The sequence below is a fragment of the Chiloscyllium plagiosum genome, chromosome 4 (genome assembly GCF_004010195.1).
Source record: "Chiloscyllium plagiosum isolate BGI_BamShark_2017 chromosome 4, ASM401019v2, whole genome shotgun sequence".
Classification (NCBI taxonomy): Eukaryota; Metazoa; Chordata; class Chondrichthyes; order Orectolobiformes; family Hemiscylliidae; genus Chiloscyllium; species Chiloscyllium plagiosum.
In genome coordinates, this window is record NC_057713.1 from 40,908,662 (window position 1) to 40,933,877 (window position 25,216).

The 25,216-nt window shown below is 40.4% G+C and overlaps 1 protein-coding gene across 3 annotated transcripts in view; it reads left to right on the forward strand.

The window, feature by feature from the left end:
* virma (vir like m6A methyltransferase associated) overlaps positions 1-25,216 on the forward strand; it is a 107,528-nt gene that overhangs the window by 13,319 nt on the left and 68,993 nt on the right. For all 3 annotated transcript variants that reach the window (XM_043688052.1, XM_043688054.1, XM_043688053.1), the window contains exons 4-8: positions 353-401; positions 3,674-3,905; positions 6,395-6,517; positions 17,917-18,168; positions 20,315-21,461. In XM_043688052.1, the coding sequence (XP_043543987.1) occupies positions 353-401; positions 3,674-3,905; positions 6,395-6,517; positions 17,917-18,168; positions 20,315-21,461 (1,803 nt within the window). The remainder of the gene's footprint in view (positions 1-352; positions 402-3,673; positions 3,906-6,394; positions 6,518-17,916; positions 18,169-20,314; positions 21,462-25,216) is intronic.

Below are 25,216 nucleotides of genomic sequence, written 5' to 3' on the forward strand. Positions count from 1 at the left end.
AAAATGAACTTGCGTTATGTTTCTGTGGCATAATTTATGAGGCTTTTGTAAATTTTCAATGCCAAAGTAACCAGTGACTATCATAACTATCCATTTTATATTTTTTTACAGTAATATCTGATTTATCATGTAAATATAAAGAAGAATAATAAACTTGGTGGAGACAATATTTGAATACTCAGTTGGAACATTAAAAATTCAAGAATGTTCAAATGAGGATCTATTTTTGTTGGACTGATTTGATTAGATTTCTTTACAAAATGATATTTTTTCATTGCGTAGCAGTAAATAATTTGATAAAGCAATATTTTAAAGAAATTATGCCTTTATCTTTTTTCTCATTTTTCCTTAGCCTTGATTACGATGAAAATGCATCTATTATATTTAGACCAAATAATAAGGTAAAATTTTTTGTACTGCACATTGTGTCTTCTGTTGTGCAAGTGTTTTTTAATATAATTTTCATGCTTTTGTCTTGTTTATTTTCCTTTTATTTACCTAGTGTGTGTTTTCCTTCTGTTTTAAATTATCATTGTCACTGAATGGATAAGGCAGGAGATCTGCCTTAGCTGCTATATCAACTGTCTGATCTCTGCAGTGTTTCTTCTTCCTTTTATTTTCAGATCATTCAGATAACTATGGGTAACTATTTTTATAAAGAAGTTGTGAATTATCTCCCTTTGAGTGCTTCAGTACTAATTAGGAACCATGAATGATTAAACTGGGTACCTCCAAGGCAGGATGATATGATGTCTAAAAATATGGTGCTGGAAAAGCACAGCTGGTCAGGCAGCATCCAAGGAGCAGGAGAGTCGACGTTTCGAGCATAGGCTCTTCGTCAGGACTAAGAAACATCGACTGTCCCACTCCTTAGATGCTGCCTGACCAGCTGTGCTTTTCCAGCACCACACTTTTTGACTCTGATCTCCAGCATCTGTGGCCCTCACTTTCTCCAGGATAATATGATGTTTATTCGGTTGTTTCAAAATTTATTTTTACTGAGTAGAGTGGATAACCAAAAGTGAGCAAACCAAATCCATATTTGGAAAGTTGGAGTCATTTATAAGTGGTATAGAGAGAATTCAGAGCCAATGTGTTCCCCCTAAGAGTGAAACTCAAGGGCAGCAAATCCGGGGAACCTTGGATGTTGGAGGATATCGTGAGCTTGATAAAGAAAAAGAAGGAAGCCTATGTTAGGTGCAGCGCATTATAAAAGGTGAGGCCCTTTAAAAGTATTTTGTGTGTAGGGGTGTGCTTAAAAAAAAACTAGGAATAGGCAGAAGGGCAGCAATCTTTGGCAGGTAGGATTAAGGACAAACCCTAAGGCAATTCTTAATTATATTAAGAGTGAAAGGATTACCAGGGAAAGAGTGGGATTTATTAGATACAAAGGGAGCAACCTGAGCATAGAATCAAAGAATGTGATTGAGATCTTAAAGGAGTATTTCTTATCTATATTCACAAAAGAGAAAAATATTGTAGCCAGAGATATTAACTGGGATGGTGAGGTTTTAGAACATGTTAAGATTAATAAGGAGAAGATATTAGATGATTTGGTGGGCATAAGTGTGCATAAATCCAAATAGTCTGATCAGATGTATTGTAGGCTGCTTTAGGAGTCTAAGGAGGAGATTGCTGGCATCCTAGCAAATGTATCTAATAATTTGCTGGCCACAGGTGAATGCCAAATGACTGGAGGATAGATAATGTTGTTCCTTTGTTAAAGAAGGGTGGCACGGATAGCCAGGTAATCACAGACCAGTTTGTCTGACATCAGTGGTAGGAAAACTATTGGAAACATTTCTGAGAGACAGGATTAATAAAAACTTGGAAAGGCAGGGATTGATCAGGGATAGTCAATGCAGATTTGTTAAAGGGAGATCTTGTCTGATTAATTGAGTTTTTTAAAAGGGTGACTAAATATATTAATGAGGGTAGTGCAGTTGTTGTGGTTTACATGGACTTAAGTAAGGATTTTGATTAGGTCTCCTGTGGAAAGCTGGTCCAAATGGTAAGAGTCCATGGGATTCAAGGCAGGTTGGCTAAACTGAATCCAAAATTGTCTTGCAAATAAGGGCCAAATCATGGAGGGTTGTTTGTATCATTAGAAGCCTGATGACATGAAAATTGATGGTATTGTGAGGAGCATGATCTCCGGTTACTATCTGATATTGATCACGTGGTGAATTGGGTAGAGCAATGGCAGATGGAATTTAATCCTGATAAGTGTGAGGTGATGCATTTCGGGAGGTCTGATACAAGAAGAATAAACACAATGATAGGTCTCAAGGAAGGTCTGAGGAACAAAGAGACTTTAGTGAACAAATCCATAGATCCCTGAAGATCTCAGCACAGGTAGATAGGCTGATGAAAGCGGCATACGGAATGTTTGATTTCATTAACTGTGGTGTACAGTATAGGAGCAAGGAAGTCTTTTTACAACATTATGAAATGCAGTATACGCCACAGATAGAATACTGTGTGCAGTTCTGATTGCCATACCTTTGCAAAGACAAAGGTGCAGAGGAGATTGAACCAATCAACCACACTGCCCTGTGGCCCAACATTTCAATTCCCCCTCCCACTCTGCCGAGGACATGGAGGTCCTGGGCCTCCTTCACCGCCGCTCCCTCACCACCCGACACCTGGAGGAAGAACGCCTCATCTTCTGCCTCGGAACACTTCAACCCCAGGGCATCAATGTGGACTTCAACAGTTTCCTCATTTCCCCTTCTCCCACCTCATCCCAGTTCCAAACTTCCAGCTCAGCACTGTCCCCATGACTTGTCCTACTTGCCTATCTTGTTTTCCACCGATCCAATCCACCCTCCTCCCTGACCTATCACCTTCATCCCCTCCCCCACTCACCTATTGTACTCTATGATACTTTCTCCCCACCCCCACCCTCCTCTCATTTATCTCTCCACCCTGCAGGCACTCTGCCTGTATTCCTGATGAAGGGCTTTGGCCCAAAACATCGATTTTCCTGCTCCTCGGATGCTGCCTGACCTGCTGTGCTTTTCCAGCACCACTAATCCAGAATGCATTGGAGATTCACCAGGATGTTGCCTGGGGTGAAAAGTCTCAGTTATGAGGAGAGATTGGATAGTCTGGGTTTGTTTTCCTTGGAGCATAGGAGACTGAGGAGGGGATCTGATTGAGGTGAACAAGACTCTGAGAGGCATAGGTAGGATAGAATGTGAGAAATCTTTTCCCCAAAGTGGACATATCAAAGACCAGATGGTGAAAGTTTTCGGTGAGGTTAAAGTGGTTTAGGGGAGATCCAAGGTGGTCCACCCAGAGGGTGGTTGAAATATGGAATGTGCTAGCTGAGTTGTTGGTTGAGGTGAGTACTTACACAACATTGAAGAAGTATCTGGATGAGCACTTAAAATGCCAGGGTGGTTATGGACCAAGTGCAGGTAAATGGGATTAGTGTTGTTTGATGTTTGTTAATTGGCAAAGACATGGTGAGCTGAAGATTCTTTCTATGCTGTATGGCTTTATGACTATGACTTGGTTCAGTCATTAGACCTTCAACTGCAGCAAAAAAAACAGTTGTATTCCAGACTTGTTTGGAGCAGGACCTGGGCTGTAACTGCGATCAGGCAGTGCTGTTCGGTGATGCAAAGGAATTTGATTTGCAACATTGTTTCCCAAATGTTTGCCACAGATCAATACAGATGGAATTGTCCTGAGAGGTTGGTACAACTGTCTAACTGTGGCAATTTATGGAACTGTTGATCGGGTGATAAGTCATGACAGAGATTCCCCTCCTCCACCTCCACCCCCACCTCCTCCACCGCAACAGCAGCAACAACAGCAGCAGCAGCAGCAGCAACTTCAGCCACAGCAACTTCAGCTGCAGCAGCAACAGCCAACTCTTAAAAGGAGCATAAAACATGGTAAGAGGTGATTTAAAAGAGCAGAAGGATGTGGGATTTTGTTGGATAAACATTGCTGCTAATTGGTTAGTACAGTGGGAGCTGAGGCATTTGATTTGTAGTGAGTTAATTGGTCTCTGCTGTAGAAAGGTTGCGGGATGTGGTTTTATTGCCTGTCAACTGTGAAGGGAAAAATAAATTAGCTGAGTTTATATTTATGATAATCTTTTAATGATCACTGCCGAAGATTTGTATGGATGCGCAGCTAAGGCATCAAAAAAATACTTGTTATTACTGAAATATTTCTATTTGTCACATTAGCTATCCTTGTTTTTTTCGAAATATTTTTATTGAAAAATTTTTCCTTACAAAATTTGAAAGTTACAGAAACATGAAAATATACCATCATAACATCAAAAACAACAATAAAACCAACTACTATACTACTGTACAAAAGAAATCAAAACTACACTTATTACAAATCAATCAATCAATCAATAGATAAGTAACACCACTCAGCGCATCAAGACCATAGTTCTCAACCTTTGAGAGCATCAATTATTAAACCCACATTTGTTCAAAATTCTTCCTCATACGGCCTTAGATTTATCAGACCAAACCATCATAGTAGACAAAAGCCTTCATCAAAAGCGGACAGATCTGCTTCCAAGCAATTCAAAAAGGACTACCACATCTTGTGGTGCACCATATTTGTAAGAAAGTCTTAAGGAATGTGTTCCGTAATTAACTTATGCCACCTGACAGACACGGGGGGGCGGATTCTAAGATACCCAGCACATCAGAATGTTCTTCCTCGCACAAAAAGTGAGAAGGTTAAAGAGCTTTTACCATGTACATCTAAGTGAGGCAAATTCAGCAGACCCAGGAGCAGAGACTGGGTCCACCTTGACTTCGGTCCCCAAGACCCTCTCTATTACTCCTGCCACAGTGCTCCGATAAGCACGGAGCCTGTGGCAGGACCACAAACAATGAGTGAGAATACCTGTATTTATTTTACTTTTGGGGCACATTGAAAATGCTGCCTGCTTAAATTTCGCAAGATGATCTGGGGCCAAATGAGCCTGATGAAGAATCTTTAACTGTGTAGCATGGGTCCTATTACATATCAAAATCCTTTTTGTATTCTCACAAATGTCCTACCCTGTTTCTGAAGTTATCTCCATTCCTAACTCTCCCAGCCCTCCCATAGACACTCGATGTCACCCGAGGAACCTCCCCCCAACAAATGATAGAGAGTACTCACTGAAAGAGTGCTCTTAGCCTGAAGCACCCTCTTTTCTGTATCAGATCTATAACACTCAGTCAAAAGTGAGGTCTCCTTTTGGATGAAATCTCTCATCTGAAAGAAACGGAAGAGGTCCCTACTTGATGATCCATATTTCTGAGTTATTTGATCAAATGACATCAACATTTCACCCTCAAACAGATCACCTTAACAAGAGACTCCCCTACCCGCCCAGGATCCATTGTCCTTGGCCGGAAATATAACACCATTTTAGGTCATCATTTCCGATTTGAAATAAGATGAGTAAAGCAAGATCTTAACTGCTCTTCTGGCTTGGACATTGGGCCACATTTTCCTCTAGCCAAACAGTAGTTATGCAAGTGTGCATCATCACTGCATGAGGGAACCCTGTGGAACACATTCCAAAGGATATGTTGGGCAAGTTGAATTTCCTTCTTGGCAATTCCATTACTGGAACCCTACAAGACTCTTTAAAATCAGGGACTTTGGATTGTTCTGATAAAATTAGATAAGATAGTTACTTAGGAAAATACTAAATATATTGTCTAACTCCTGAGTATCTATTAAACAGATTCCATACTGAACCCATAGGTCTTGAACAGATCCCTTACACCCCTCCGTCCTGACCCGATATTCCTTCTTTGCCCTGGCCCAATTTGCATGAGGTTGGCATTGACTTGAAAATCTGGCCTGTCATATTTCATTGTGTAGTCTGAATGTACTAGAATCATTCTGCATGAAAAGAACCAATCCAGGCCAGATTTCCTTCACTTTTCATAAAATATTCAGCAAGATGCACCAAAATTGAAGAAAGTTTGTCTTTTGCAATTTGTTGGTTGGAAGGAATGAACGTGACTTGGAGTACAATTTTGTTCAAAGGGAAATAATTGCTCGTTGTTAATGAATAATATTCTGTTTGGCACATTTAAATTATGTATTTGAAGTCAAATTTTCTTGTCATAACATGCATGTATACTAGCATAATTTCTCATGGAAAATTATTATTATTGGTTACAAAACAAGATTTTTCTCAAAGAACTGTGAACTTAATGCAAGTTAATATGAGAAAGATACTGCATGCACAGTTCCACGGCACAAGTTTTGTGCATGACATCAGCTAATTTTCAGGTTCACAGTGTTTAGTTGTTAATAGACTCTGGATATTTGCGGTCATCAAATGTTTTAAATATATTAAGTATTTATTTATGTTTAGCTCAAAAATGTGTTTTATCAAATATCTTAGATTGGGATAAAGAGGATCAATACAATGAAAATCCTCCAAGACCACAGCCAAGGGGACCACGAACACCACCTGGTCCTCCTCCACCTGATGATGATGATGAGGAGGAGACACTGCCACAGACCTGTAAATCTTTCTTTTTATTATATCCAATGTACTTACCAGTACACTTGAGTTAGGGTCTAATTCTATTCTAAACATACCAATGCAGCATATTGGAGTAAGCTGCTTTTGAAGTGATGGGCTGTCAAGACTGTTAAAAGTCAGTCATGTTTCTTGGGTTTGGAGTTACATGTAGGTCAGGAGACTATAGTGAACCAAGTGGGTTGTTATAATAACTGCCAATGGTTACATAGTTGTCATTACAGTAGATTTTAGTACTAGATTTCTACTAAGTTAGATTTCACCGTTTCATGGTGGATTTGAACCCATGACCCCAAAGGGCTGTGAATTACTAGTCGAGCAATACTGCTGCTATACTATAGCTTGTTCAAATTTTCAATGCTTGTCTGATTGCTAATTTCCCCTCATCATCCTGACCTGAGTAATTTTCTTCAAGGTGGAATAGTGGAAGGGCAATGAATCAGAGTTGCATTGTTAAAAAGGCCATTTGGTCTATTGTGCCTATATTGACTCTGGACTGAGTATTCTATGTGTGACAATCATCACCTAATAACCCTCTTGGAATATTTAGTTTATTTTTTGAGCCTGACGATTGAACCTGTCTGCATCACACTCAGACAATGTATTCCAGACCTTAATTATTTGTTCTATAAATGTTTTTCCTTGTATCAACTTCACATCTTTACTGATAATTTTGCTTTAAATCTGTGCCCTGCCATTTGTTTTGCTATTTACTGTGTCCAGACTTCTCATGGTTTTGGATATTTCAATCAGATTTTCTCTTGGCCTTCTCTCCATGGATAACAGTCCCAGCTTCTACAATCTACCATCATCACCATGTGGGCGGCACGGTGGCACAGTGGTTAGCACTGCTGCCTCACAGCGCCAGAGACCCGGGTTTAATTCCCGACTCAGGCGACTGACTGTGTGGAGTTTGCCCATTCTCCCCGTGTCTGCGTGGGTTTCCTCCGGGTGCTCCGGTTTCCTCCCACAGTCGCAAAGATGTGCGGGTCAGGTGAATTAGCCATGCTAAATTGCCTGTAGTATTAGGTTAAAGGGGTAAATGTAGAGGTATGGGTGGGTTGCGCTTCGGCGGGTCGGTGTGGACATGTTGGGCCGAAGGGCCTGTTTCCACACTGTAAGTAATCTAATAGCTGAATTTCCTCATCACTGGAGCCATTTTTATAAAACTCTTCTGCATTCTCTGCAGTACCTTCACGTTCTCACGAAAGTGGGATGCTCAAAATTGGATTAAATGCCCCAGCTGAGGCAAAACTAGTGTCTTATATAACCTCAGCGTAACCTTCTTAATTTTGCTCCTATTAATAAAGGCCAGAATACCTTATGTTTATTAAGTGTTCTCTTAATCTTTCCTGCCACCTTTAATGACATGCACATATACATCCATGTGCCTGTGCTTCTGCACCTACTTTTGGGTTGTGCCCTTTAATTTATATTATCCCTCCATGATCTTTCTGCCAAAACTTTGTTGCACTTCATTGAATTTCCAACTTCTCTCCATCAATTTGAAGTTCCACACTATGCTTATAGAGTCATGCAGCACAGAAACAGTCACTTCAGTCCAACCAATCCAAGCCAAACATAATCCCAAGCTAAACTCGTCCCACCTGCCTGCTCCTGGCCCATATCCCTCCAAACCTTTCCTATTCATGTACTTATCCAAATGTATTTTAAATGTTACAATTGAACCCAATCTACCACCACCTCTGGGAGTTCATTCCACATGTGAACCACCCTCTGCAAAAAAGGTTGCCCCACGTCTATTTTGAATCTCTCTCCTCTCACCTTAAAAATGTGTCCCTTGTCATGAAATCCTCCATCCTAGAGAAAAAACAAATACCATTAACTCTGTCTATACCCATCATTATTTTTGCGCCTCCCTGCTGTTTATAACCCTGTTGGTCGCGCTGATTCACACTGCTCTGAATGAATGTATTAAGCCCAAATATGAGAGAGTTTTCAGAAGCATCAGGACCTTGTGAGACATTGGGGAAAGTATGGTAGCTCAAAGCAGGTCCCTGTAGAATCTTGGGGACCGACCCTCCACTCCGGCTACTCGTGTACCAGACTTCAGTTGTAGCCTGAGGTTGCACAATTGAGGGATTCACCTTCCATAAATGTGTACCTGATCCTGTGTGCAATTTTTATTTTGAAATGAAATTGGACAGAAAACAACTTCAGTGTTGAAATTTCATCTCTCTGTGATACTTCAAAAAGCAGTCTGCTTCTACAGCACTGTTACAGAGCCATTGGCATTGTGGTTTTGAGAGCCCATTGAGCTTAATTGACTAGCAAATGTGGCCAGTCTCAAGAAAATTGCATCTGGGTGCTGTTTTTCAGATTTTACCCTGATACTGGTGACTATAAGCCCATGGCAATATTCTGCCTTTGATTTCCAACCATGAACCTCAAAGCTAACCAGACGTTTGCATTCAAAGCTTTTCTGCAACTAATATGAACATAACTTTTCAACTTGTCTGTCATTATTGACCTTCTCATACACTCATGAGATGTAGGTGTCACTGGCTGGGCCAACATGAATCAGCCCAGTTGTCCTTGGGAAGGTGGTGATGAGCTGCCTTTGTGACCTGCTTACAAGCCATATGCTGAAGGTAGATCTACCATTAGGCAGACAATTCAGGATTTTATCCAAATAACGCTGAAAGTGAGGCCCCTTTCGGTCATGGCTGACTATGGGTTGCATCCTCATTGTTCTGGCTTTCTGCTTCCCTGAAGCAATGTTGCTTGTGACCGAAGAGACTAATGCTGGAATGACAGTCCTGATCGCAGAGGTCACATCTGTATGTGGTCGTTGATCTGCTAGAACTGCTGCATACCTTCCTTTGTGTCCGTTTGTCTGCTGCAGTGCTCATCAGCTGCTTTTCCCCTGTTTTGAGATGTTGGTTCAGGATGCTTCTCCATCTCATGCAGTCAGCTGCAAGCTGTCCCCAGGACTCCATAATGATATCAAGTGCCTTCATGTCCCTCATGCAGATGTCCTTTAGCACAGTTGGGGATGCCCAGTGGGTCTCTTCCTGGGTGTACGCTTTCCGTAGAGGATATCCTTGGGATGTGGCCGTCCTGCATGTGGTGGACCTGGCCCAGCCAGCACAGTCTCCGCTGCCAGAGCACAGCGTGCATGCTGGGAAGGCCAGCGTGAGATAGGACCGCTGCATTGGACACTGTCTTGCCAGGGTATGCTCAGGATATGGCAGATATTCCTCAAGTGGAAGGTGTTCAGTCTTCTCTCTTGTCTGTCATCTGTAATCCACATTTCACTGCTGTACAGCAGTGTGGTTATGATGCAGACGTTGTCAACTGACATTTTTGTCTTCACTGTCCGCTTGGGATTTGTCCATGCTCGAGTCGTGAGGCGAGCAAGAGTTGAGGCTGCTTTCCCAATCCTCTGTGTCCAAAAGAGGTTGTCAGTGATGGTAGAGCCAAGGTAAGTAAACTGATGGACGACATTGAGTTTGTAGTTGTCAATGGTGGTCACTGGCAATGCGTCTGTGTACTGTCCCAGGACACTTGTCTTCTTCAGATTGATAGTCAGCCTGAAATCCTTGCAAGTGTGAGAGAGGTGGTCTGTCAGTAACTGGGGTTCCTGCTGGGTGCGTGTTGCAACTGCAGCATCATCAGCAAACAGCATGTCCCTGATGACTGCTGCGTGTACTTTTGTCTTGGGTGTAAGGCGGGCCAGGTTGAAGAGCCTGCCGTCTGATCTAGTACGGTAGTAATCCCCTCCATTGCCATGCCAAAGGCATGTTTCAGGAGCATAGCAAAAAAAATCTCAAGGAGTCTGGGAGCAAGGACGCAGCTTTGTTTGATGTCACTGCGGATGTTGAAGGGCTCAGAAGAGCTGCTTTGGAACTGTACTGTCCCCTTCATGTTACTGTGGAAGGGTTTGATCATGCTCAGCAGTTTTGGTGGGCAACCGATCTTCAGGAGAACCTTGAAAGGGCCGTTTCTGCTGACCAGGTCGAATCCCTTGCTGAGGTCGATGAAAGTGACATACAAGGGCATTTTCTGTTCTCTGCACTTCTCCTGCCTTGGTGAAGGGAGAAGATCATGTCTATTGTTGACCTTTTAGCTTGGAATGCACACTGTGACTGAGTATACACATTCTGCCAGTTTCTGCAGGCGAGTCAAGATGACCCAAGCAAAGGCTTTGCTAACATTGTTGAGGAGAGAGATGCCTCTGTAGTTGTTGCAGTTGCTTCTCTCGCCCTTGTTTTGTAGAGGCAATGATCTTGGCATTCCTCACGGCTTGCGGTACAGCTCCTTCTTGCCAGCATTGGCAGAGGACTTCATGCAATGGGAGCAGTAAGCTAGTCTTGCAGAACTTGATCAGACTAGGAGGAATCCCATCGCTACCCGGGGCCTTGCATGAGGCCAGGCTGTCAATGGCCTTGCTGAACTCTTCTACTGATGACTCTGTGTCTAGCTCGTCCATGGTCAGCAAGCATGTGATGGCATCAAGTGATGAAGTGGACACAGTATACTGTCTGGAGTAATGTTCAACCCACCTCTCCATCTGCTGCCTTTTGTCTGTGATTGCTTCCCAGTAGAGGATTTGGGGGGGTGGGGCCGTCTTGCTATGAGCTGGTCCTGGTGCCTTCTTGATGCCTTGGTACATTCCCCTAATGTTCCCTGTTATAACGGCTATTTCCTCGCTTAGCTGTGTCTAGTACTTGTTAGTCTACTTGTTAGTGCAACATCTGGCAGTCTGTTGAACCTTGTTCCTGGCAGCCCTGAGAATCTGCAGGTTCTTCCTGCTAGCTGACTGCTTGTACTCAGCTAGGGTGACACGCTTGGCTTCAACGGCAGGGGTCATCTCAGTTGCCTTAGCCTCAAACCAGTCATGTCTCTTGCACGTCTTCTTCTCGAAGATAGCCAGGGATGTGAGGTGCATGGTGCCCTGCAAGGTTTCCCCCTTCTCTGTGGCAGAGTCTTCGTGTCGCAAGGCACTGAGTTTTCTCTCGAAAGCCTCTAAGAACTGTTGCACAAGGTCTGGCTGAGACATCTTGCTGACATTGATGAGAGGGTTCCCCTATAGCTTAGGGCGATGGAATCTCTTAGGTTGAGCCTGACTTTGCAACGTATTAAGATGTGGTCTGCGTCACAGTTTGCACTATGGTAAGAGCACCTTTGGAGAACGTGTTTGATGGTGGCACGCCTAACTAGGATCAGATCAAGTTGGTGCCAGTGCTTTGAGCGCGGGTGTCTCCAGGAAACCTTATGCTGAGGCTTTGTCTGGAAGTAGGAATTAGTGTTGCCAAATCATGGAAAGTGCAAATCTCAAACAGTCACTGTCCATCCTCATTCATTTTGCCCACACCAAAATGCCCAAGCCAGGAAGGTCACGAGTTGTGGTCTGCACTCATGCTGGCGTTGAAATCACCCAGAAAAACAAGTTGCTCTTTCCTAGGGATTCTGCTAATGAGGGGCGCAAGATTGTCGTAGAACTCGTCCTTTGAGACTGACATGGAGGACAGCATTGGGGCATACACACTGACAAGGGTGACTGGGCCTGTTGTGGTGTTGAGGTGAAGAGGCATGAGTTGCTCTGAGCCATTGCTGCCTGGTTCTACTTTGTTCATCAGGCTGTTCTTTACTGCAAAGCCGACTCTCTGCTTTCTCGGGAGCAACCCCTAGTGTCGTGCTGTACGCCAATCTAGCGATGACTTAAGACTGGTATCTGCTGCTCCTATGTTACCTTGACGATGCGGGTGAAACTGGAGTTTCCTCTCCAGGTGCGATGGTGGTAGAATGCAAGTCTAGGCGATGTGCTATGAGGAACAAGTTGTTGCCCATTAAGCACGACCCCAACACCACCCCCCTCCACCGCCACCAAAAACTCCACGACACTGGCTAATCCAAAGGAACAGCAAAGCTGTAACAGTTTGGTATCAGCGCCGTTGCAGGAGCTGCCAGAACGAGATCGTAAGTAACAACAAACTGCCTTTGGGGCTCCAGCTCTGGATTTTTTCCTCGAGGTTTTACTCTTGAAATCTTTCCTACATGTGTGTCTGACCACAAGGCAGTAGAGGTTTGAAACTGGAGTTTTCCTTCTTCTTAACACTGATTCTTAACACATATTGGAAGGTGAGTCGCTTGAGGGGAAACTTGCAGGTGGTAGTGTACCATTTCTTTTGTTGCCCTTGTCTTTCATGGGTAATGTTCATGGGTTTAGAAGGTGGTGTCGAAGGATCTTTGATGAATTTCTGTTGTGCATCTTCTAGCTGTTGAGTATTGGTGTTGGAAGGAGTGGATACTTTGGTGATGTAGTGTAAATCAAGCAGGCTGCATTGTTGTGGTGTCAAGTTTCTTGACTCTTCGTGTAGCTGTTGTTGTTGGGGTATTCCATCTCTCACCTGACTTCACCTTTGCAACTAGCTCATGCTAATGATGGATTTTAATGTCATCTAATTCAATACCATTGTGAAACTTGGTTGTACATAACAAGATGTTTGACTTTCTAGCCAGTATTGTGATAGGAGAGAGGGTTATGGGAAGTTTTAATATATTTCAGGTAGCATTTTGTCTCCTGTCTGCTTTGTGGCTTTTGTTTATTCCCTTAGACGTATGCTTTTCATTTGGAATGAGAGCAATAGATGAGATGGTAGAGTTCTTGTATGTAGTGCCTATACCTCCGAGTTAGAAGCTCTCAGTTCAAGTCGCTCAGCAGCTAGATTTCCACGTTTGAGGCAGTGGTGTAATGGTCATATTACCAGGCCAGTAATCCGTTCCTGATGAAGGTCTTATGCCCAACATGTCGACTCTCCTGCTCCTCAGATGCTGCCTGACCTGCTGGGCTTTTCTGGCTTAGCACTTTTCGACTCTGACTCTCTAGCATCTACAGTCCTCAGTTTCTTTTAGTAATCCAGTACTCCATGTAAATTCTCTTGAGCTGTAAATTCAAATCCCACCATGGCTGATGGTGAAATTTGACTTCAATAAAGATCTGGATTGAGAAAAGCTGGCCTAAAATCAACCATGAATGATTGTCATTAAAATCCATCTGGTTCACTAATCCCCTTGGGGTTCATACCTGCTCTGTCCTATATGTGAATGCTGCCCCACAGCAATGTTGTTGACTCTTAACTGCCCTCTAAGCAGCTCTACCAAACCATTCAGGTTAAGGGTAATTGGGGATGGACAATAGATGCTGGTCCAGCCAGCAGTGCCCATTTTGCTGGAATGAATGAATAAAAAATTTGGACAGTTGCTGTGAGGGACATCAAACATTGAAATTTATGTAATTCCTTTGTTTGAACTGAAATGTTTAAATGCAAATGTTGTGTTGTGTAGGTGTTGAACGTAAAGCTTGTATTAGATACATCACTTTTTTTTAATCAACCTGTTCAGAGATGCACCTCTGGAGCAGGAGGTACAAAAACTGAGGTCTCCCGATCCAGGGTAGAGACACTACCACTCCGTCACAAGAGCCCTCTCCACAAGTTTGCTTTATTTTTTTTAACATTTAAGCTATTTCCCTAATCACCCTGTTCAGAGATGTTATTACACGCCTTTGGAACAAGTGGAACTTGAACCTAGGACTCCTGGTCCAGGGATAGGGACACTACTAATGCACCACAAGAGAGCCTTAAAATATCAGCTGTGAGGAAAGATTGGATAGGCTAGGATTGTTTTCCTTTAATTTTGTTAGTCTGTTTTTCTAATCAGCCTGTTCAGAGATGTTAGATTTATCACTTTAGACATTATCCTATTTAAGATGCTGATTGCCCAAGCATCCTTCCAGTTGAGTTGCGAAAGCTACTTGTATAGAAAAAGGGGAACCAGTACATCGGGCATAGAACAGTAGAGCGCAGTAACAGGTTCTTTGGCCCGCCATGTCTGTGCTGACCACAATGTCATTCTAAACTAATCCCATCTGCCTAAACATTATTTGTATCCCTCTAAAGCTGCCTGTTCTTGTGTCTGCCTAAATGCCTGTTAAATGATGCTATCATATCTGCTTCTATACCTCCCCTGGCAGCTCATCCAGACACCTATCATCTTCTGTGTAAAAAGAAAATCCCTTGCAACTTTTTCCCACTTGCTTAAACTTACGCCTTTCATATTTGACATTTCCATGGGAAGAAGACTGACTATCCATCCTAAACCTGTCTCTTGTCATTTTATATACAGCAAATGTTTTATGGACCTTGAGTGTACAGTTGATCAAATATACCGGTTGATCAAGAGATCCACATAATTAATGTAAAAACACAGCAATATAATGCAAGGAGGACATACATCACTGGTATACTTTATTTGCAGCATAAATCACTTCAATAATAATGCAACTTTGCCTTAAATTGACAGCATTCTCACTTACACGTTCAACTGACTCTTTGGACATCACAGAGACTGTGATAATACAGTAAATTCCTGGTATTTCAGATATATACTTTTTGCCAGTTCATAAGGTGCTGTTTGAAACAAAGTTTGCTGTACTTCTGTCAGGTCACCCCTCATCCTCTGGTGGTCTTGTGAAAACAATCAAAGTTTGTCCAACCTCTCCATACAGCTAATTGACTTCAATTCAGGCAACATCCTGCTAAACATCTTTTGCACACTCTCCAAAACGTCCGCATCCTTCCTGTAATGTGGCGACCAGAACTGTACACAGTACTCCAAATGTGGTCTATCTGACGATTTATACAGCTACAACATGACCTTGTCAACTGTTGCCCTGACTGATGCAGGCAAGCATGTTTTTCATTGTTTTTATCACTTTATCCACTTATGTTGCCACTTTCAGGGAGCTATGGAGTTGCAACCCACGATCTCTTTGTCCATCAGCGATCCTAAGGTTCCTACCATTAATTGTATACTTTCTTCTTGCATTTAACCTCCCAAAATGCATCACCTTAAACTTGTCCAGATTAAGCTCCCTCTGCGATTTTTCCACCTAACTTTCCAACAGTTCTGTATCCTGCTGTACTCTTTGGCAATCTTCCTCACTATCTATAACTCTTCCAATTCTGTGCCATCTGCAAACTTACTAACCAACTACCTATACTTTGATTCAAATTTTTTTAATAAATATATATCCAGACGACAGTGGTCCCTTTCACAACCACTGTCTGTGTTGTGTGACCAAGCCAATTTTATATCTAACTTACCAACTCACTGCGATTGACTTTTCTGGGCCAACCTACAATGAGGGACCTTGTTAAATGCTTCAATAGGTAATATATATTTGGATTTCTAAAATGCATTCAATAAAGTACAGTACATAAGTACTCTTGGTGTGGAGGGGTCGTGTATTGTTACCATGGATAGAGGATTGGCTAATAAATACAAGGTGGAGAGTTGGGATAAATGGGGCATTTTTAGGATAGCAGTCCAACTGGTAGGGTGCCACAGGGATCAGTCGGCCACGTTATTCTGAGATGCACATTGTGCAACTGTTGGGAGGTTCCATGAACATACAGTTGTTATGACAATGCATTGGCTTCTGCCCATGGAAGCTGCTGCCATATATTGAACTTTGATGTCCACATGACGGTATTACAGGAAACACAATTATTTAAAATATATATTGATGGTTTGGATGCCAGAAGTGAATCACCAACTTTGCAGACGCCACAAAAATAGGTGGGAAGCCAAATATTGACGGTGACACAGTCTACAGAGTGACATAAACAGGTTGAGTGAATGGGTGAAAATCTGGCAGGTGGAATATAGTGTGGGGAAATGTAAGGTTATGCACTTTGGCTTGAAAAAATGAGGAGCTGAATAAAATTTAAATTCAGAAAGACTCCAGCAAATTGCCGGAAATGAGAGATTTGGCGGCTTTAGTGCATGAAATATAAAAAGCTGGTGTCCAAATTCAGCAGGAAATAAGGAAGACAAATGGATTCTTGACTTTTATTTCACATGGAATGGAGTGTAAAACTTGAGAAAACTTTCTGAAACTATCTAAAGCAATAGTCAGAACCACAGCTTGAATATTATAAAAGGTTTAAATCCTATTATCTGAAGAAAGATACACTGGCATTGGAGGCAGTCCAGAGAAGGTTGGATTCAATGTTGTCTTGTGAAGAAAATTTTTTAAATATCTCACAACACCAGGTTATAGACCGACATGTTTATTTGGAAGCACTAGCTTTTGAAGTGCTGCTTCTTCATCAGGTGGCTGTGGAGTAGGACCATAAGACACAGAATTTATAGCAATAGGTTACAGTGTCATGCGGCTGAAATGTATTAAATAATCTTAGATTAAGTCTTTCATCTTTTAGAATGGTTTTGCTAGTGTTGGTTCGTTAACATGTAAATCCTAGAACTCCTTTTCAGTCACATTCTCAAGATAACTTGAGGTTTTCTAACAAAATGTGACACCTCAGCTCAGACAATGCATTAAAGCTGTGAGGTTAAAGTCTGTCAGTGTCTCAATCTTGAGTCAGACTGGTTCTATTTCAAAAGTGGGATTTACAGAATCTTGCATGGATTGACTGTAGGTTATGCATTTTGTTTTGAGTAAAATGAAATATAATTGTGCAAATTGTGATTTTCTTTAACTTTGTCCATCCCAGTCCAACACCGGCTGCTCCAAATCTTGTGAAGAAAGGTTGAATAGGTTAAACTTTTACTCATTGGAATTTAGAGAAGTGACCTTATTGAAACTTCTGAGATTCTTATGGGCTTGACAGTGTAGATATGGAGAGTTGTTTCCCCTTATTAAAGTGTCAAGGACCAAAAGACAAAAACTCAGATTAAGGGATGCCCATTTAAGATGAAGATGAGGAGGAACTTTCACTCTGATGGCAATGAATCTGTGGAATTCTTAACTGCCAAGGGCTGTCATGGCTGGGAGAAAGTGAGGTCTGCAGATGCTGGAGATCAAAGTTGAAACTTTATTGCTGGAACAGCACAGCAGGCCAGGCAGCACCCAGGGTGGAGGGCACCGTCGACCACTGTCATGGCTGGGTCATTGAGTATATTCAAGGCTGAGATAGACATATTATTAAACAATAATGGAATGAAGAGTTCTGGTTGTAAGTTAGAAAAATGAAGTTAAGGATTATGGGATCAGCCATGATCTCATTGAATGTCAGATGGTGTGAATAACCTAGTTCTGCTCTTATGTCTTATGGTATTCTGAACAAATGAAATGTTCAGTATATGGTGACTGCTAAGTTGGGAGAATATTTGGAGAGAAGCTTCGACTGTGTTATGAATTGCTTTGTTTGCTTACAACTTTCAATTGGACATAATCTTAATTAGTAAATTTGTTAAAACCATATAAATACAGGTGGTTGAAGTGGATGCCAACGGACAATGTTCATAGTAAAATAAATGCTTATAGCAGACTCTGTTTTTGTATTGTGTAAAGTATCGCTAATGGTTAGATTTATGGCTTATTCTTTCAGTGTGTCCAGATAAAGTGGATGAAAGTGAACATAGAGAGGATTACTTTGAACCCATCTCTCCAGATCATTCTTCCAATCACCAGGAGGCACAGTTAACCGATGCTGAAGAAGAGGAAGAGCCTCCAGAGGAGGAAAAGGAAGATGAGGAGGAAGATCCGGAAGTAGAAGAGGAAGATGAAGATCAACAAACCGTTGAAAGCATTGAAGAAGAGGAGGGTGATGTGGAAGAGGAAGCAAGGGAAGAAGTTGATGGTATGTACGGTGTTGTAAAGAATTCCAGAATTGTGCAAATCAACTTTTGGTTGGATGGGAAGTGAAAACCTTTACCAAATAAAAGGTCATTCAATGTTATTCTTCTCAAATTCAATGAAAACTATGCAAGTAAATTGAATATGAAAGTAGAATGAATAGAATAACACCAGAAATGCAAAAGGAAAATCTAAATTCAAGATTGAGAGCCAAGGTTAACATTAAGGCAGCACAATGGCTCAGTGGTTAGCACTGCTGCCTCGCAGTGCCAAGGACCCAGGTTCGAGTCCAGCCTTGGGTGACTCACTGTGTGGAATTTGCACAATCCCCTCGTTTCTCTGCATCGCATTCCTCCGCATGCTCCTGTTTCCTCCCACAATCCAAGGATGTGCAGGCTAGATGGATGAGCCATGTGAAATGCAGGGTTACAGGAGTAGGTTAGAGGTTTGGGTCTGGGTGGGATGCTTTTTGGAGGGTCGATGTGGACTCCTTAGGCTAAAATGGCCTGCTTCCACACTGTAGGGATTCTATGATCATATAACTGAATTGGTATCCAAGTAAATGAGGAAATTCGGCAATTACATTCAAGGCTACATGAAACTTAAGGAGCAGGAAAAATCACCGTTTAATTGTGTTTAGGCTTCCTCTGAATGACTTCATAAACAAATATTCTTTGTCTACATTTGTCTGCATTAAATCACAATAGATTATAGCTTCTAACTGTGTCAAATGTACCATCGGTATTCAGTGGGTCTAACACAGATGATGAAGAATGGCACAAGATACAATTCTTTTCCTTGATAGTAGGTTATTCATGTGGATGCAGCCTTATAATTCTCTGCCTCCCAACTGAATGTCCCAGCTGACTCTAGAGAATATTTTCCAGTAGAATTTTCAAGATCTAATGTGGTTTCCTCATGTCTGAGCCCAGAGATGTGTTTAATGACCCGCATTGAACTATATGGTGAATACCTGGTTTCATGATAACTTGAATATTCTCTTGGACAATTTTACTGTGCCATTTACCATAACTTTTACTGAGACCTTTGCTGGCTTTGTCTCTCATGAGTATTAAGCCATTATAGCTATTTTGAAATAAATAAACTCAAATTAATTCAAATAAAACACATTAAACTCTGTTAAAGGATGATGGCCTCTTAAAGGATCACTGGAATTGAAATCAAGGATTCAAGTTTAAATTAACAACGTTAAAATTAGAATGCTGTTTTGGAAATGAAGAATACACTCAATCCCTTATAATGCCTAACAGCCAAGCAAGACCTCACGTGTGCAGTGGACACCTAATGCTTCCTCATTAAAAACAATGGGGCACAGACATCAGAAGAGGCATAGACAATCATGCTGAACAACTTCCTCAAGTGCCTGCTGCCTCTGCCAGAGACATATCTCTGTATGTGATCCCAGCCCGTAATCCAACAATGCCTGTCACAAGTAACAACATAATCAGTAATTTAGCTCAGAGAATCCTGTGGTACAATGATTTCCTTGAGTCTGTTATGTTGCATGTGGAGCAGCTTGGGGAGTGCTCTACTTCTGATCACTGGTGCATTATGTGCTTACCAATTTGAATTATCACATTTTGTTTTTAAATCACTACAATTTCTTCCATTTTCATTTGTCCTTTGGGTTGTCTAGGATTCTTTCTGAGCAATTGTCATTGAATAAACTCTAGGATTATTTTACAATTCTCATCTCTTCAGAATGTTACAGTTGTATGTGTAACTGTACTGAAAACGAAGAAGTAATTGTATTATTTTAAAGAAATGTCTTGTGCTATGTGTTGTTGGTACGACTAGCAATATTTCCCAAAAGGTCAACTGTTTTGTCAGATTAGAATCACATGCAGATGAGACTGAGTAAGGATGACAGTGTTCGTCCTTAAAATACCTGAGTGAATCAGTTTAGTTTTTATCTGATAGCTTCATGATCATTTTTAGTGACCCCAGATTTTAAACTGAATTTGAAATTTTCTAATTGCTATAGTGGTATTTGAATTCATATTCTTTGGATTATTTGTGCAATAGTTTAGTGCTAGATCAAATACATAACTTTGTATTGTATTAATGATGCTAAAATTATTGAAGTTCAACAGGGAAGATATATAACTATCTTTGTTTTTATTTTGTAGAAGATGATGGCTATGAACAAATCTCCAGTGATGAAGATGGAATTGCAGATTTGGAACGTGAAAATTATAAATTAAATTTTGACATTGATTATACCGCTGAAGATCTGGCATCCGTGCCGACTATGGCATATGATCCTTATGACAGAGACATAGGACCTCTTTTATACTTTAATCCTCCCTATAGGACTAAATATGAAAATGAAGTTGCTAGATTAAAGGAACTTGACTTAGACAAAGTGGGTGCAGCAAATATAGAAGCTGCTGTTAAGTTAAAAGAACTGCTTGAACTATACAAAGATGACCGAGGTGCCAAATGGGTAATGGCTTTGGAAGAGGTGCCGAGTTTACTGGTTAAGGGTTTGAGTTATGTTCAGCTATTTGAAAGTGATCAGGACCATCTGAAACAACTAGTAGACTGGACCATGGATGCTTTAAGCCTTCACACAGCTGTAACACAACCTATAGCACTGAATGTCAGACAGCTAAAAGCTGGGACAAAGCTTGTTTCTTCTTTGGCTGAATGTGGGTCTGAAGGAGTTTCAGCCCTTTCAGCAGCAGGTATTATTGATAAACTCTTCGTTCTGTTGTTTGCAGAACATATGTCATCTTCTTTAAAACTAAACACACTCAAAGCTTTGGATAGTTTTGTTAGTGTAGCAGAGGGAATGGAAAAATTCTTGAACAGTAAGACAGAAGAACAAAAAAGTGGGTATCAAAGGTTAGTGGAACTTATACTGACTGACCAAACTGTGAGGGTTGTGACAGCAGGCAGTGCTATAGTGCAAAAATGCCACTTCTATGAGCTTTTGTCAGATTTGGAAAGGTTGGCTTCTCATCTTGCAGAAAGTACTCCTGTCCCTTCAAACATGAGTGAAGTAGACCATGATGTTAATATTGGGCAAGAGAAAGGAAACAAAAGTAATGAAGAAGTAGATCTCGAGGCTCCGATGGATTTGGACCATTTATTAGAAGCTTCTAATATAAGTGAAGTGGAAGTAGAAAAAATTGTTAGCATTCTTGATGAACTTTTGCACTTGTTGGAGGCTGCACCTTATTCAATGACCCAGCCACCTGTTAAGTCATTTCCAACAGCTGCTCGCATCACAGGCCCTCCAGAAAGGGATGATCCTGCACCTGCTCTGTTAAGGTATGTTTTTCTTCTCTCAATAGATAGGTTACATACATGTATTTAAGAAGGTGCTTCTTGGCTCTTAATACAAATGTATTATTTAGTCATACACGGTATACCAAAGCCAATGCTAATTGACCATGCCTGAATGCCCTTGCAAAGTCAGCTGCTGCATTGAAGCATTGCCGTAAGTGTGGTGTAGATACTTCCTGAGTGCGACTTAATCGGGGGAGCTCCAGTAGTTTGGTTCACAAAGAATGAAGGAGCAATGGTATATTTCTGTGTAAGGATAACGTGTGACTTGAAGAGGAACTATCAAGTGGTGATGTTCCTTTGTGTTTGCTGCCCTGGTTTTTCTAGGTGGTAGAAGTTGTGGTTTGTCTGGTGAAGACAATACTTTGTAGCTGCATTGTGTGGACCACTTTGAGGCATCTTGTGTATGCAAGTATTTTTATCGTGTTTTTGCCAATTGTTTAACAGATTAATAAAACATTTTCTAAGGAGGAATGTTTAATTATACAGAAGTTATCAATTGCATTCTTGCACTGATTCCATATCTAGAGTATTGGAATAAATTCCATTGATAAGACTGCATTATTACAATATTTTGTTCTTTTGAGATTGGCTGTCAAAAGTTTTCTTTATGGTACACGAAGGTTTCAGTACTTATTTTCTATCTATACTGTGCACATATAACCATCAAGTTCAGTCATATACACTTGATTTGAATTGGGTGCTGTAAGCTAATTAAAAGCTTGGTCCACAGAAATGGCCAAATGGAGCTCACCTTCCAATATTTTAAATATTTTACAATGTGATCTGCAAATTGGAAAATAGTAAATGTAACACCACACTTTACGAAATGGAGAGAAAACACAAGGAACAATAGAAACGTTAACCTGACATCAGTAGTAGAAAAATGCTGAAATTTATTGTAAAGGATGTAATAACTCTGTGACACTGCTATAATCCACCTGATGAAAATTGTATAGATTTTAATGTTGAAATATGTTCAAGTCTTGTGAAATAGTGTCAGGGGAATTGATAATGGAAAAAAAAGTGGAATATTTTTGTGCAAATATTTTGTTTCTGTCTTCACTGTAGAAGATTTGGCAAATTTTCCAAAGGTAATTGAAAATCAGGTGATTTTGGAGGTTGAGAAGTTGAAGGCTAATATATAATCAGAACCAGATGACGTTGGTTAGAATCTTTCAAATTTTCTTAGATCCCAGAGTGGTCCTTGTGGATTGGAAAATTGTAAATGTAATGAATCTATTCAAAAGGAGGGAGACAGGAAGCAGGAAACTATAGGCCAGTTAATCTGTCATTGTGAAGTCACTAGAATCCTTTGCTTTTCAGGTGAGAGCAGGATACTTAGAATATCACAATGTGATCAGTGAAAATCAAAATGGCTTTCTGAAAGAGAAATAATGTTGAATGAACCTTGATGGAGCAAAATTGATGAATGCGGTGTTTGTGGATTTCAAAAGTCATATGATAAGGTGCCTCATCAAATATTGCTGAAGAAAAGAAGAAAATATGGTGTAGCAGTAATATATTAGTGTGGAAAAAGGATTGCAGGGACCAAAGAGGGGGGATAATTTTTTTCAGATTGGCAAGCTGTAATTGGATCAGTGCTTTGTCCTATATCATTTACAATCTATTTCAATAATTTGAATGAAGGGACTGAATGTGTGGTAGTTCAATTTGCTAACAGATAGGATAGAGTCTGCAAAGGAATATGGACAAGGAAGTAGGCAAAATTTGCCAGATAGTGTATAGGTGTATAAATGTGAACTTGTTCATTCTGGCAGGATGAATAAATAAAGAGTGTACAATTTAGTGGAGAAATATTGCAGAACTCAGTCATAAAGAGGGATCTGGGTGTCCTGGTACATGAATCACAGAAAGTACAGCAAGTGTTTTGGAAGGCAAATGGAATTTTGTTGCTTATTGCAAGGAGAATGGTGGGGTAGGTTTGCAGGGCCATGTAGCCTACTTCTGGGACCTTGATGTAACAATTCATAATTTGCTCTGTTCTTGTACAGAATCAACACTTCATATGGTTGTCATCAGTTTTGCCTTTAGAATCCTGACTCTACAGTTTTTAGCTTTATCTTGTATTGCTTACCAATTGCTTCCTTTCCTATCATGACGTATACTTTGCATGAAGTTATTTTTCTTTGTATTACATTTCCATTTTGAATTAGTTAGTATATTTTGGTACTGATTTTTAATTGATACTTATTCTTCTTGTCTATGTTATTCATTTTCCTGTGAAACTGTTATTTAACTTCGATAGTGTTTCTTTTCAACAATGCTTCCCAGTTAATTTATTTTAATTATCACTGAATCCAATTTTCATGAATTCTTATACTTCCAGTCTCCATCCTTAATATGTTGACTGTAGATGGTCTTAGTTTTTATACTATTGTTATCATTTGTTCTCATTGAATTCACTAATATTTCATTATTGTTGTCATTCTGACTACTTTCAGGAATCTGATCTAGTAGTATTATCACCTGAGTAGGGTTCCTAATGCAGTGGGTTTAAAAGGAGTTTGTGTAATATTTACTGTTTCTGACTCTGTTGTCTGATGTGTGCAAGCATATTCTTTGTTCACATAAAGTTAAATGAAGTAACTCCATTGCATCCATGTTATTTTCTGTATGCGCACTCTTCACTCCATGTATTAAATTCTATTACTGTTCACTTGTCCTGATGCTTTGTAGCTGACTTGTTTGACCTGCCCTCAAATTAATAATTTTCTGCAGCTTGACTGACTCATACATTTGCTTTTCACCGAGGTGAATTTGCTTAATTTTCAAATTAGCGCATTAGATAATCTTTGCTTAACTGCTGTCAGCTCTATTTTTCATTAATAAATAAATGTATAATAAATCCTTGTCTGAGCCACAGTTTCACAGTAATAATGTAATACTCTTCCTCTACTGCAAACTTTCTCATTCTAGTATGCATTCTGAATACTTATGACATTTCAGCTGAAGAACTTAATTATGTTTGTTCCTTTTATCCTAGATTTTTGATTTTCCTAAGTTTGTTATTTTTTAATCTTGATATCCTTTTTGATCAACATCCAATTTTTTTGTTCTTACATTAGTTTATCTCCCTTCCTCCTTTATTTTATTTTAAATAAGTTTTTAATTCCATCCTATATTGCAGTTACTGTACCTATTCTTCAGTTAGTGATACTAACCTCTTTCTTTTGTACCCAGCTTTAAGCCAGCACTGTTTAATATGGCTTAAACCAGCCACCAATTTTACGCGAGTGATTGTTGTGCTATCACATCATGTCAAGTATTCGTAGTAATCTGGGAAACACAACTTGGTCTCCTTATTCTTCCATTTCCACTTAAATGCTTGAATTTAGTTTGGTAGAATGAAGTTTTTTTTAGCTCTTTCTTTTGGTTTCTCAGCATGGACTCCTCTCTACCTTCAGAACTAACTCACTCTGTCATCTGCGGTTGCAAGCTTTGCCACAGAAGAATGACTGCTGTCATGTTTCTTTATAATTAATAAAAAAACTGCACTTGTTGACACCAAGGGGCATGTTCATTTATGGTTAGTTTGGTTACAATACAGAACAATGCACTATTGCATCCCCTGGCACAGTAAATACATTAAATAGCTAAACGTTAGAATGCATTATGTCTCTGCATAGTGTAAGTTACCTGCATATATTGAATGAAGTTTTGGTAAAAAATTAAACTAATTTAATTTCATTATTTGGATGTATGAAACTAAAGAATTT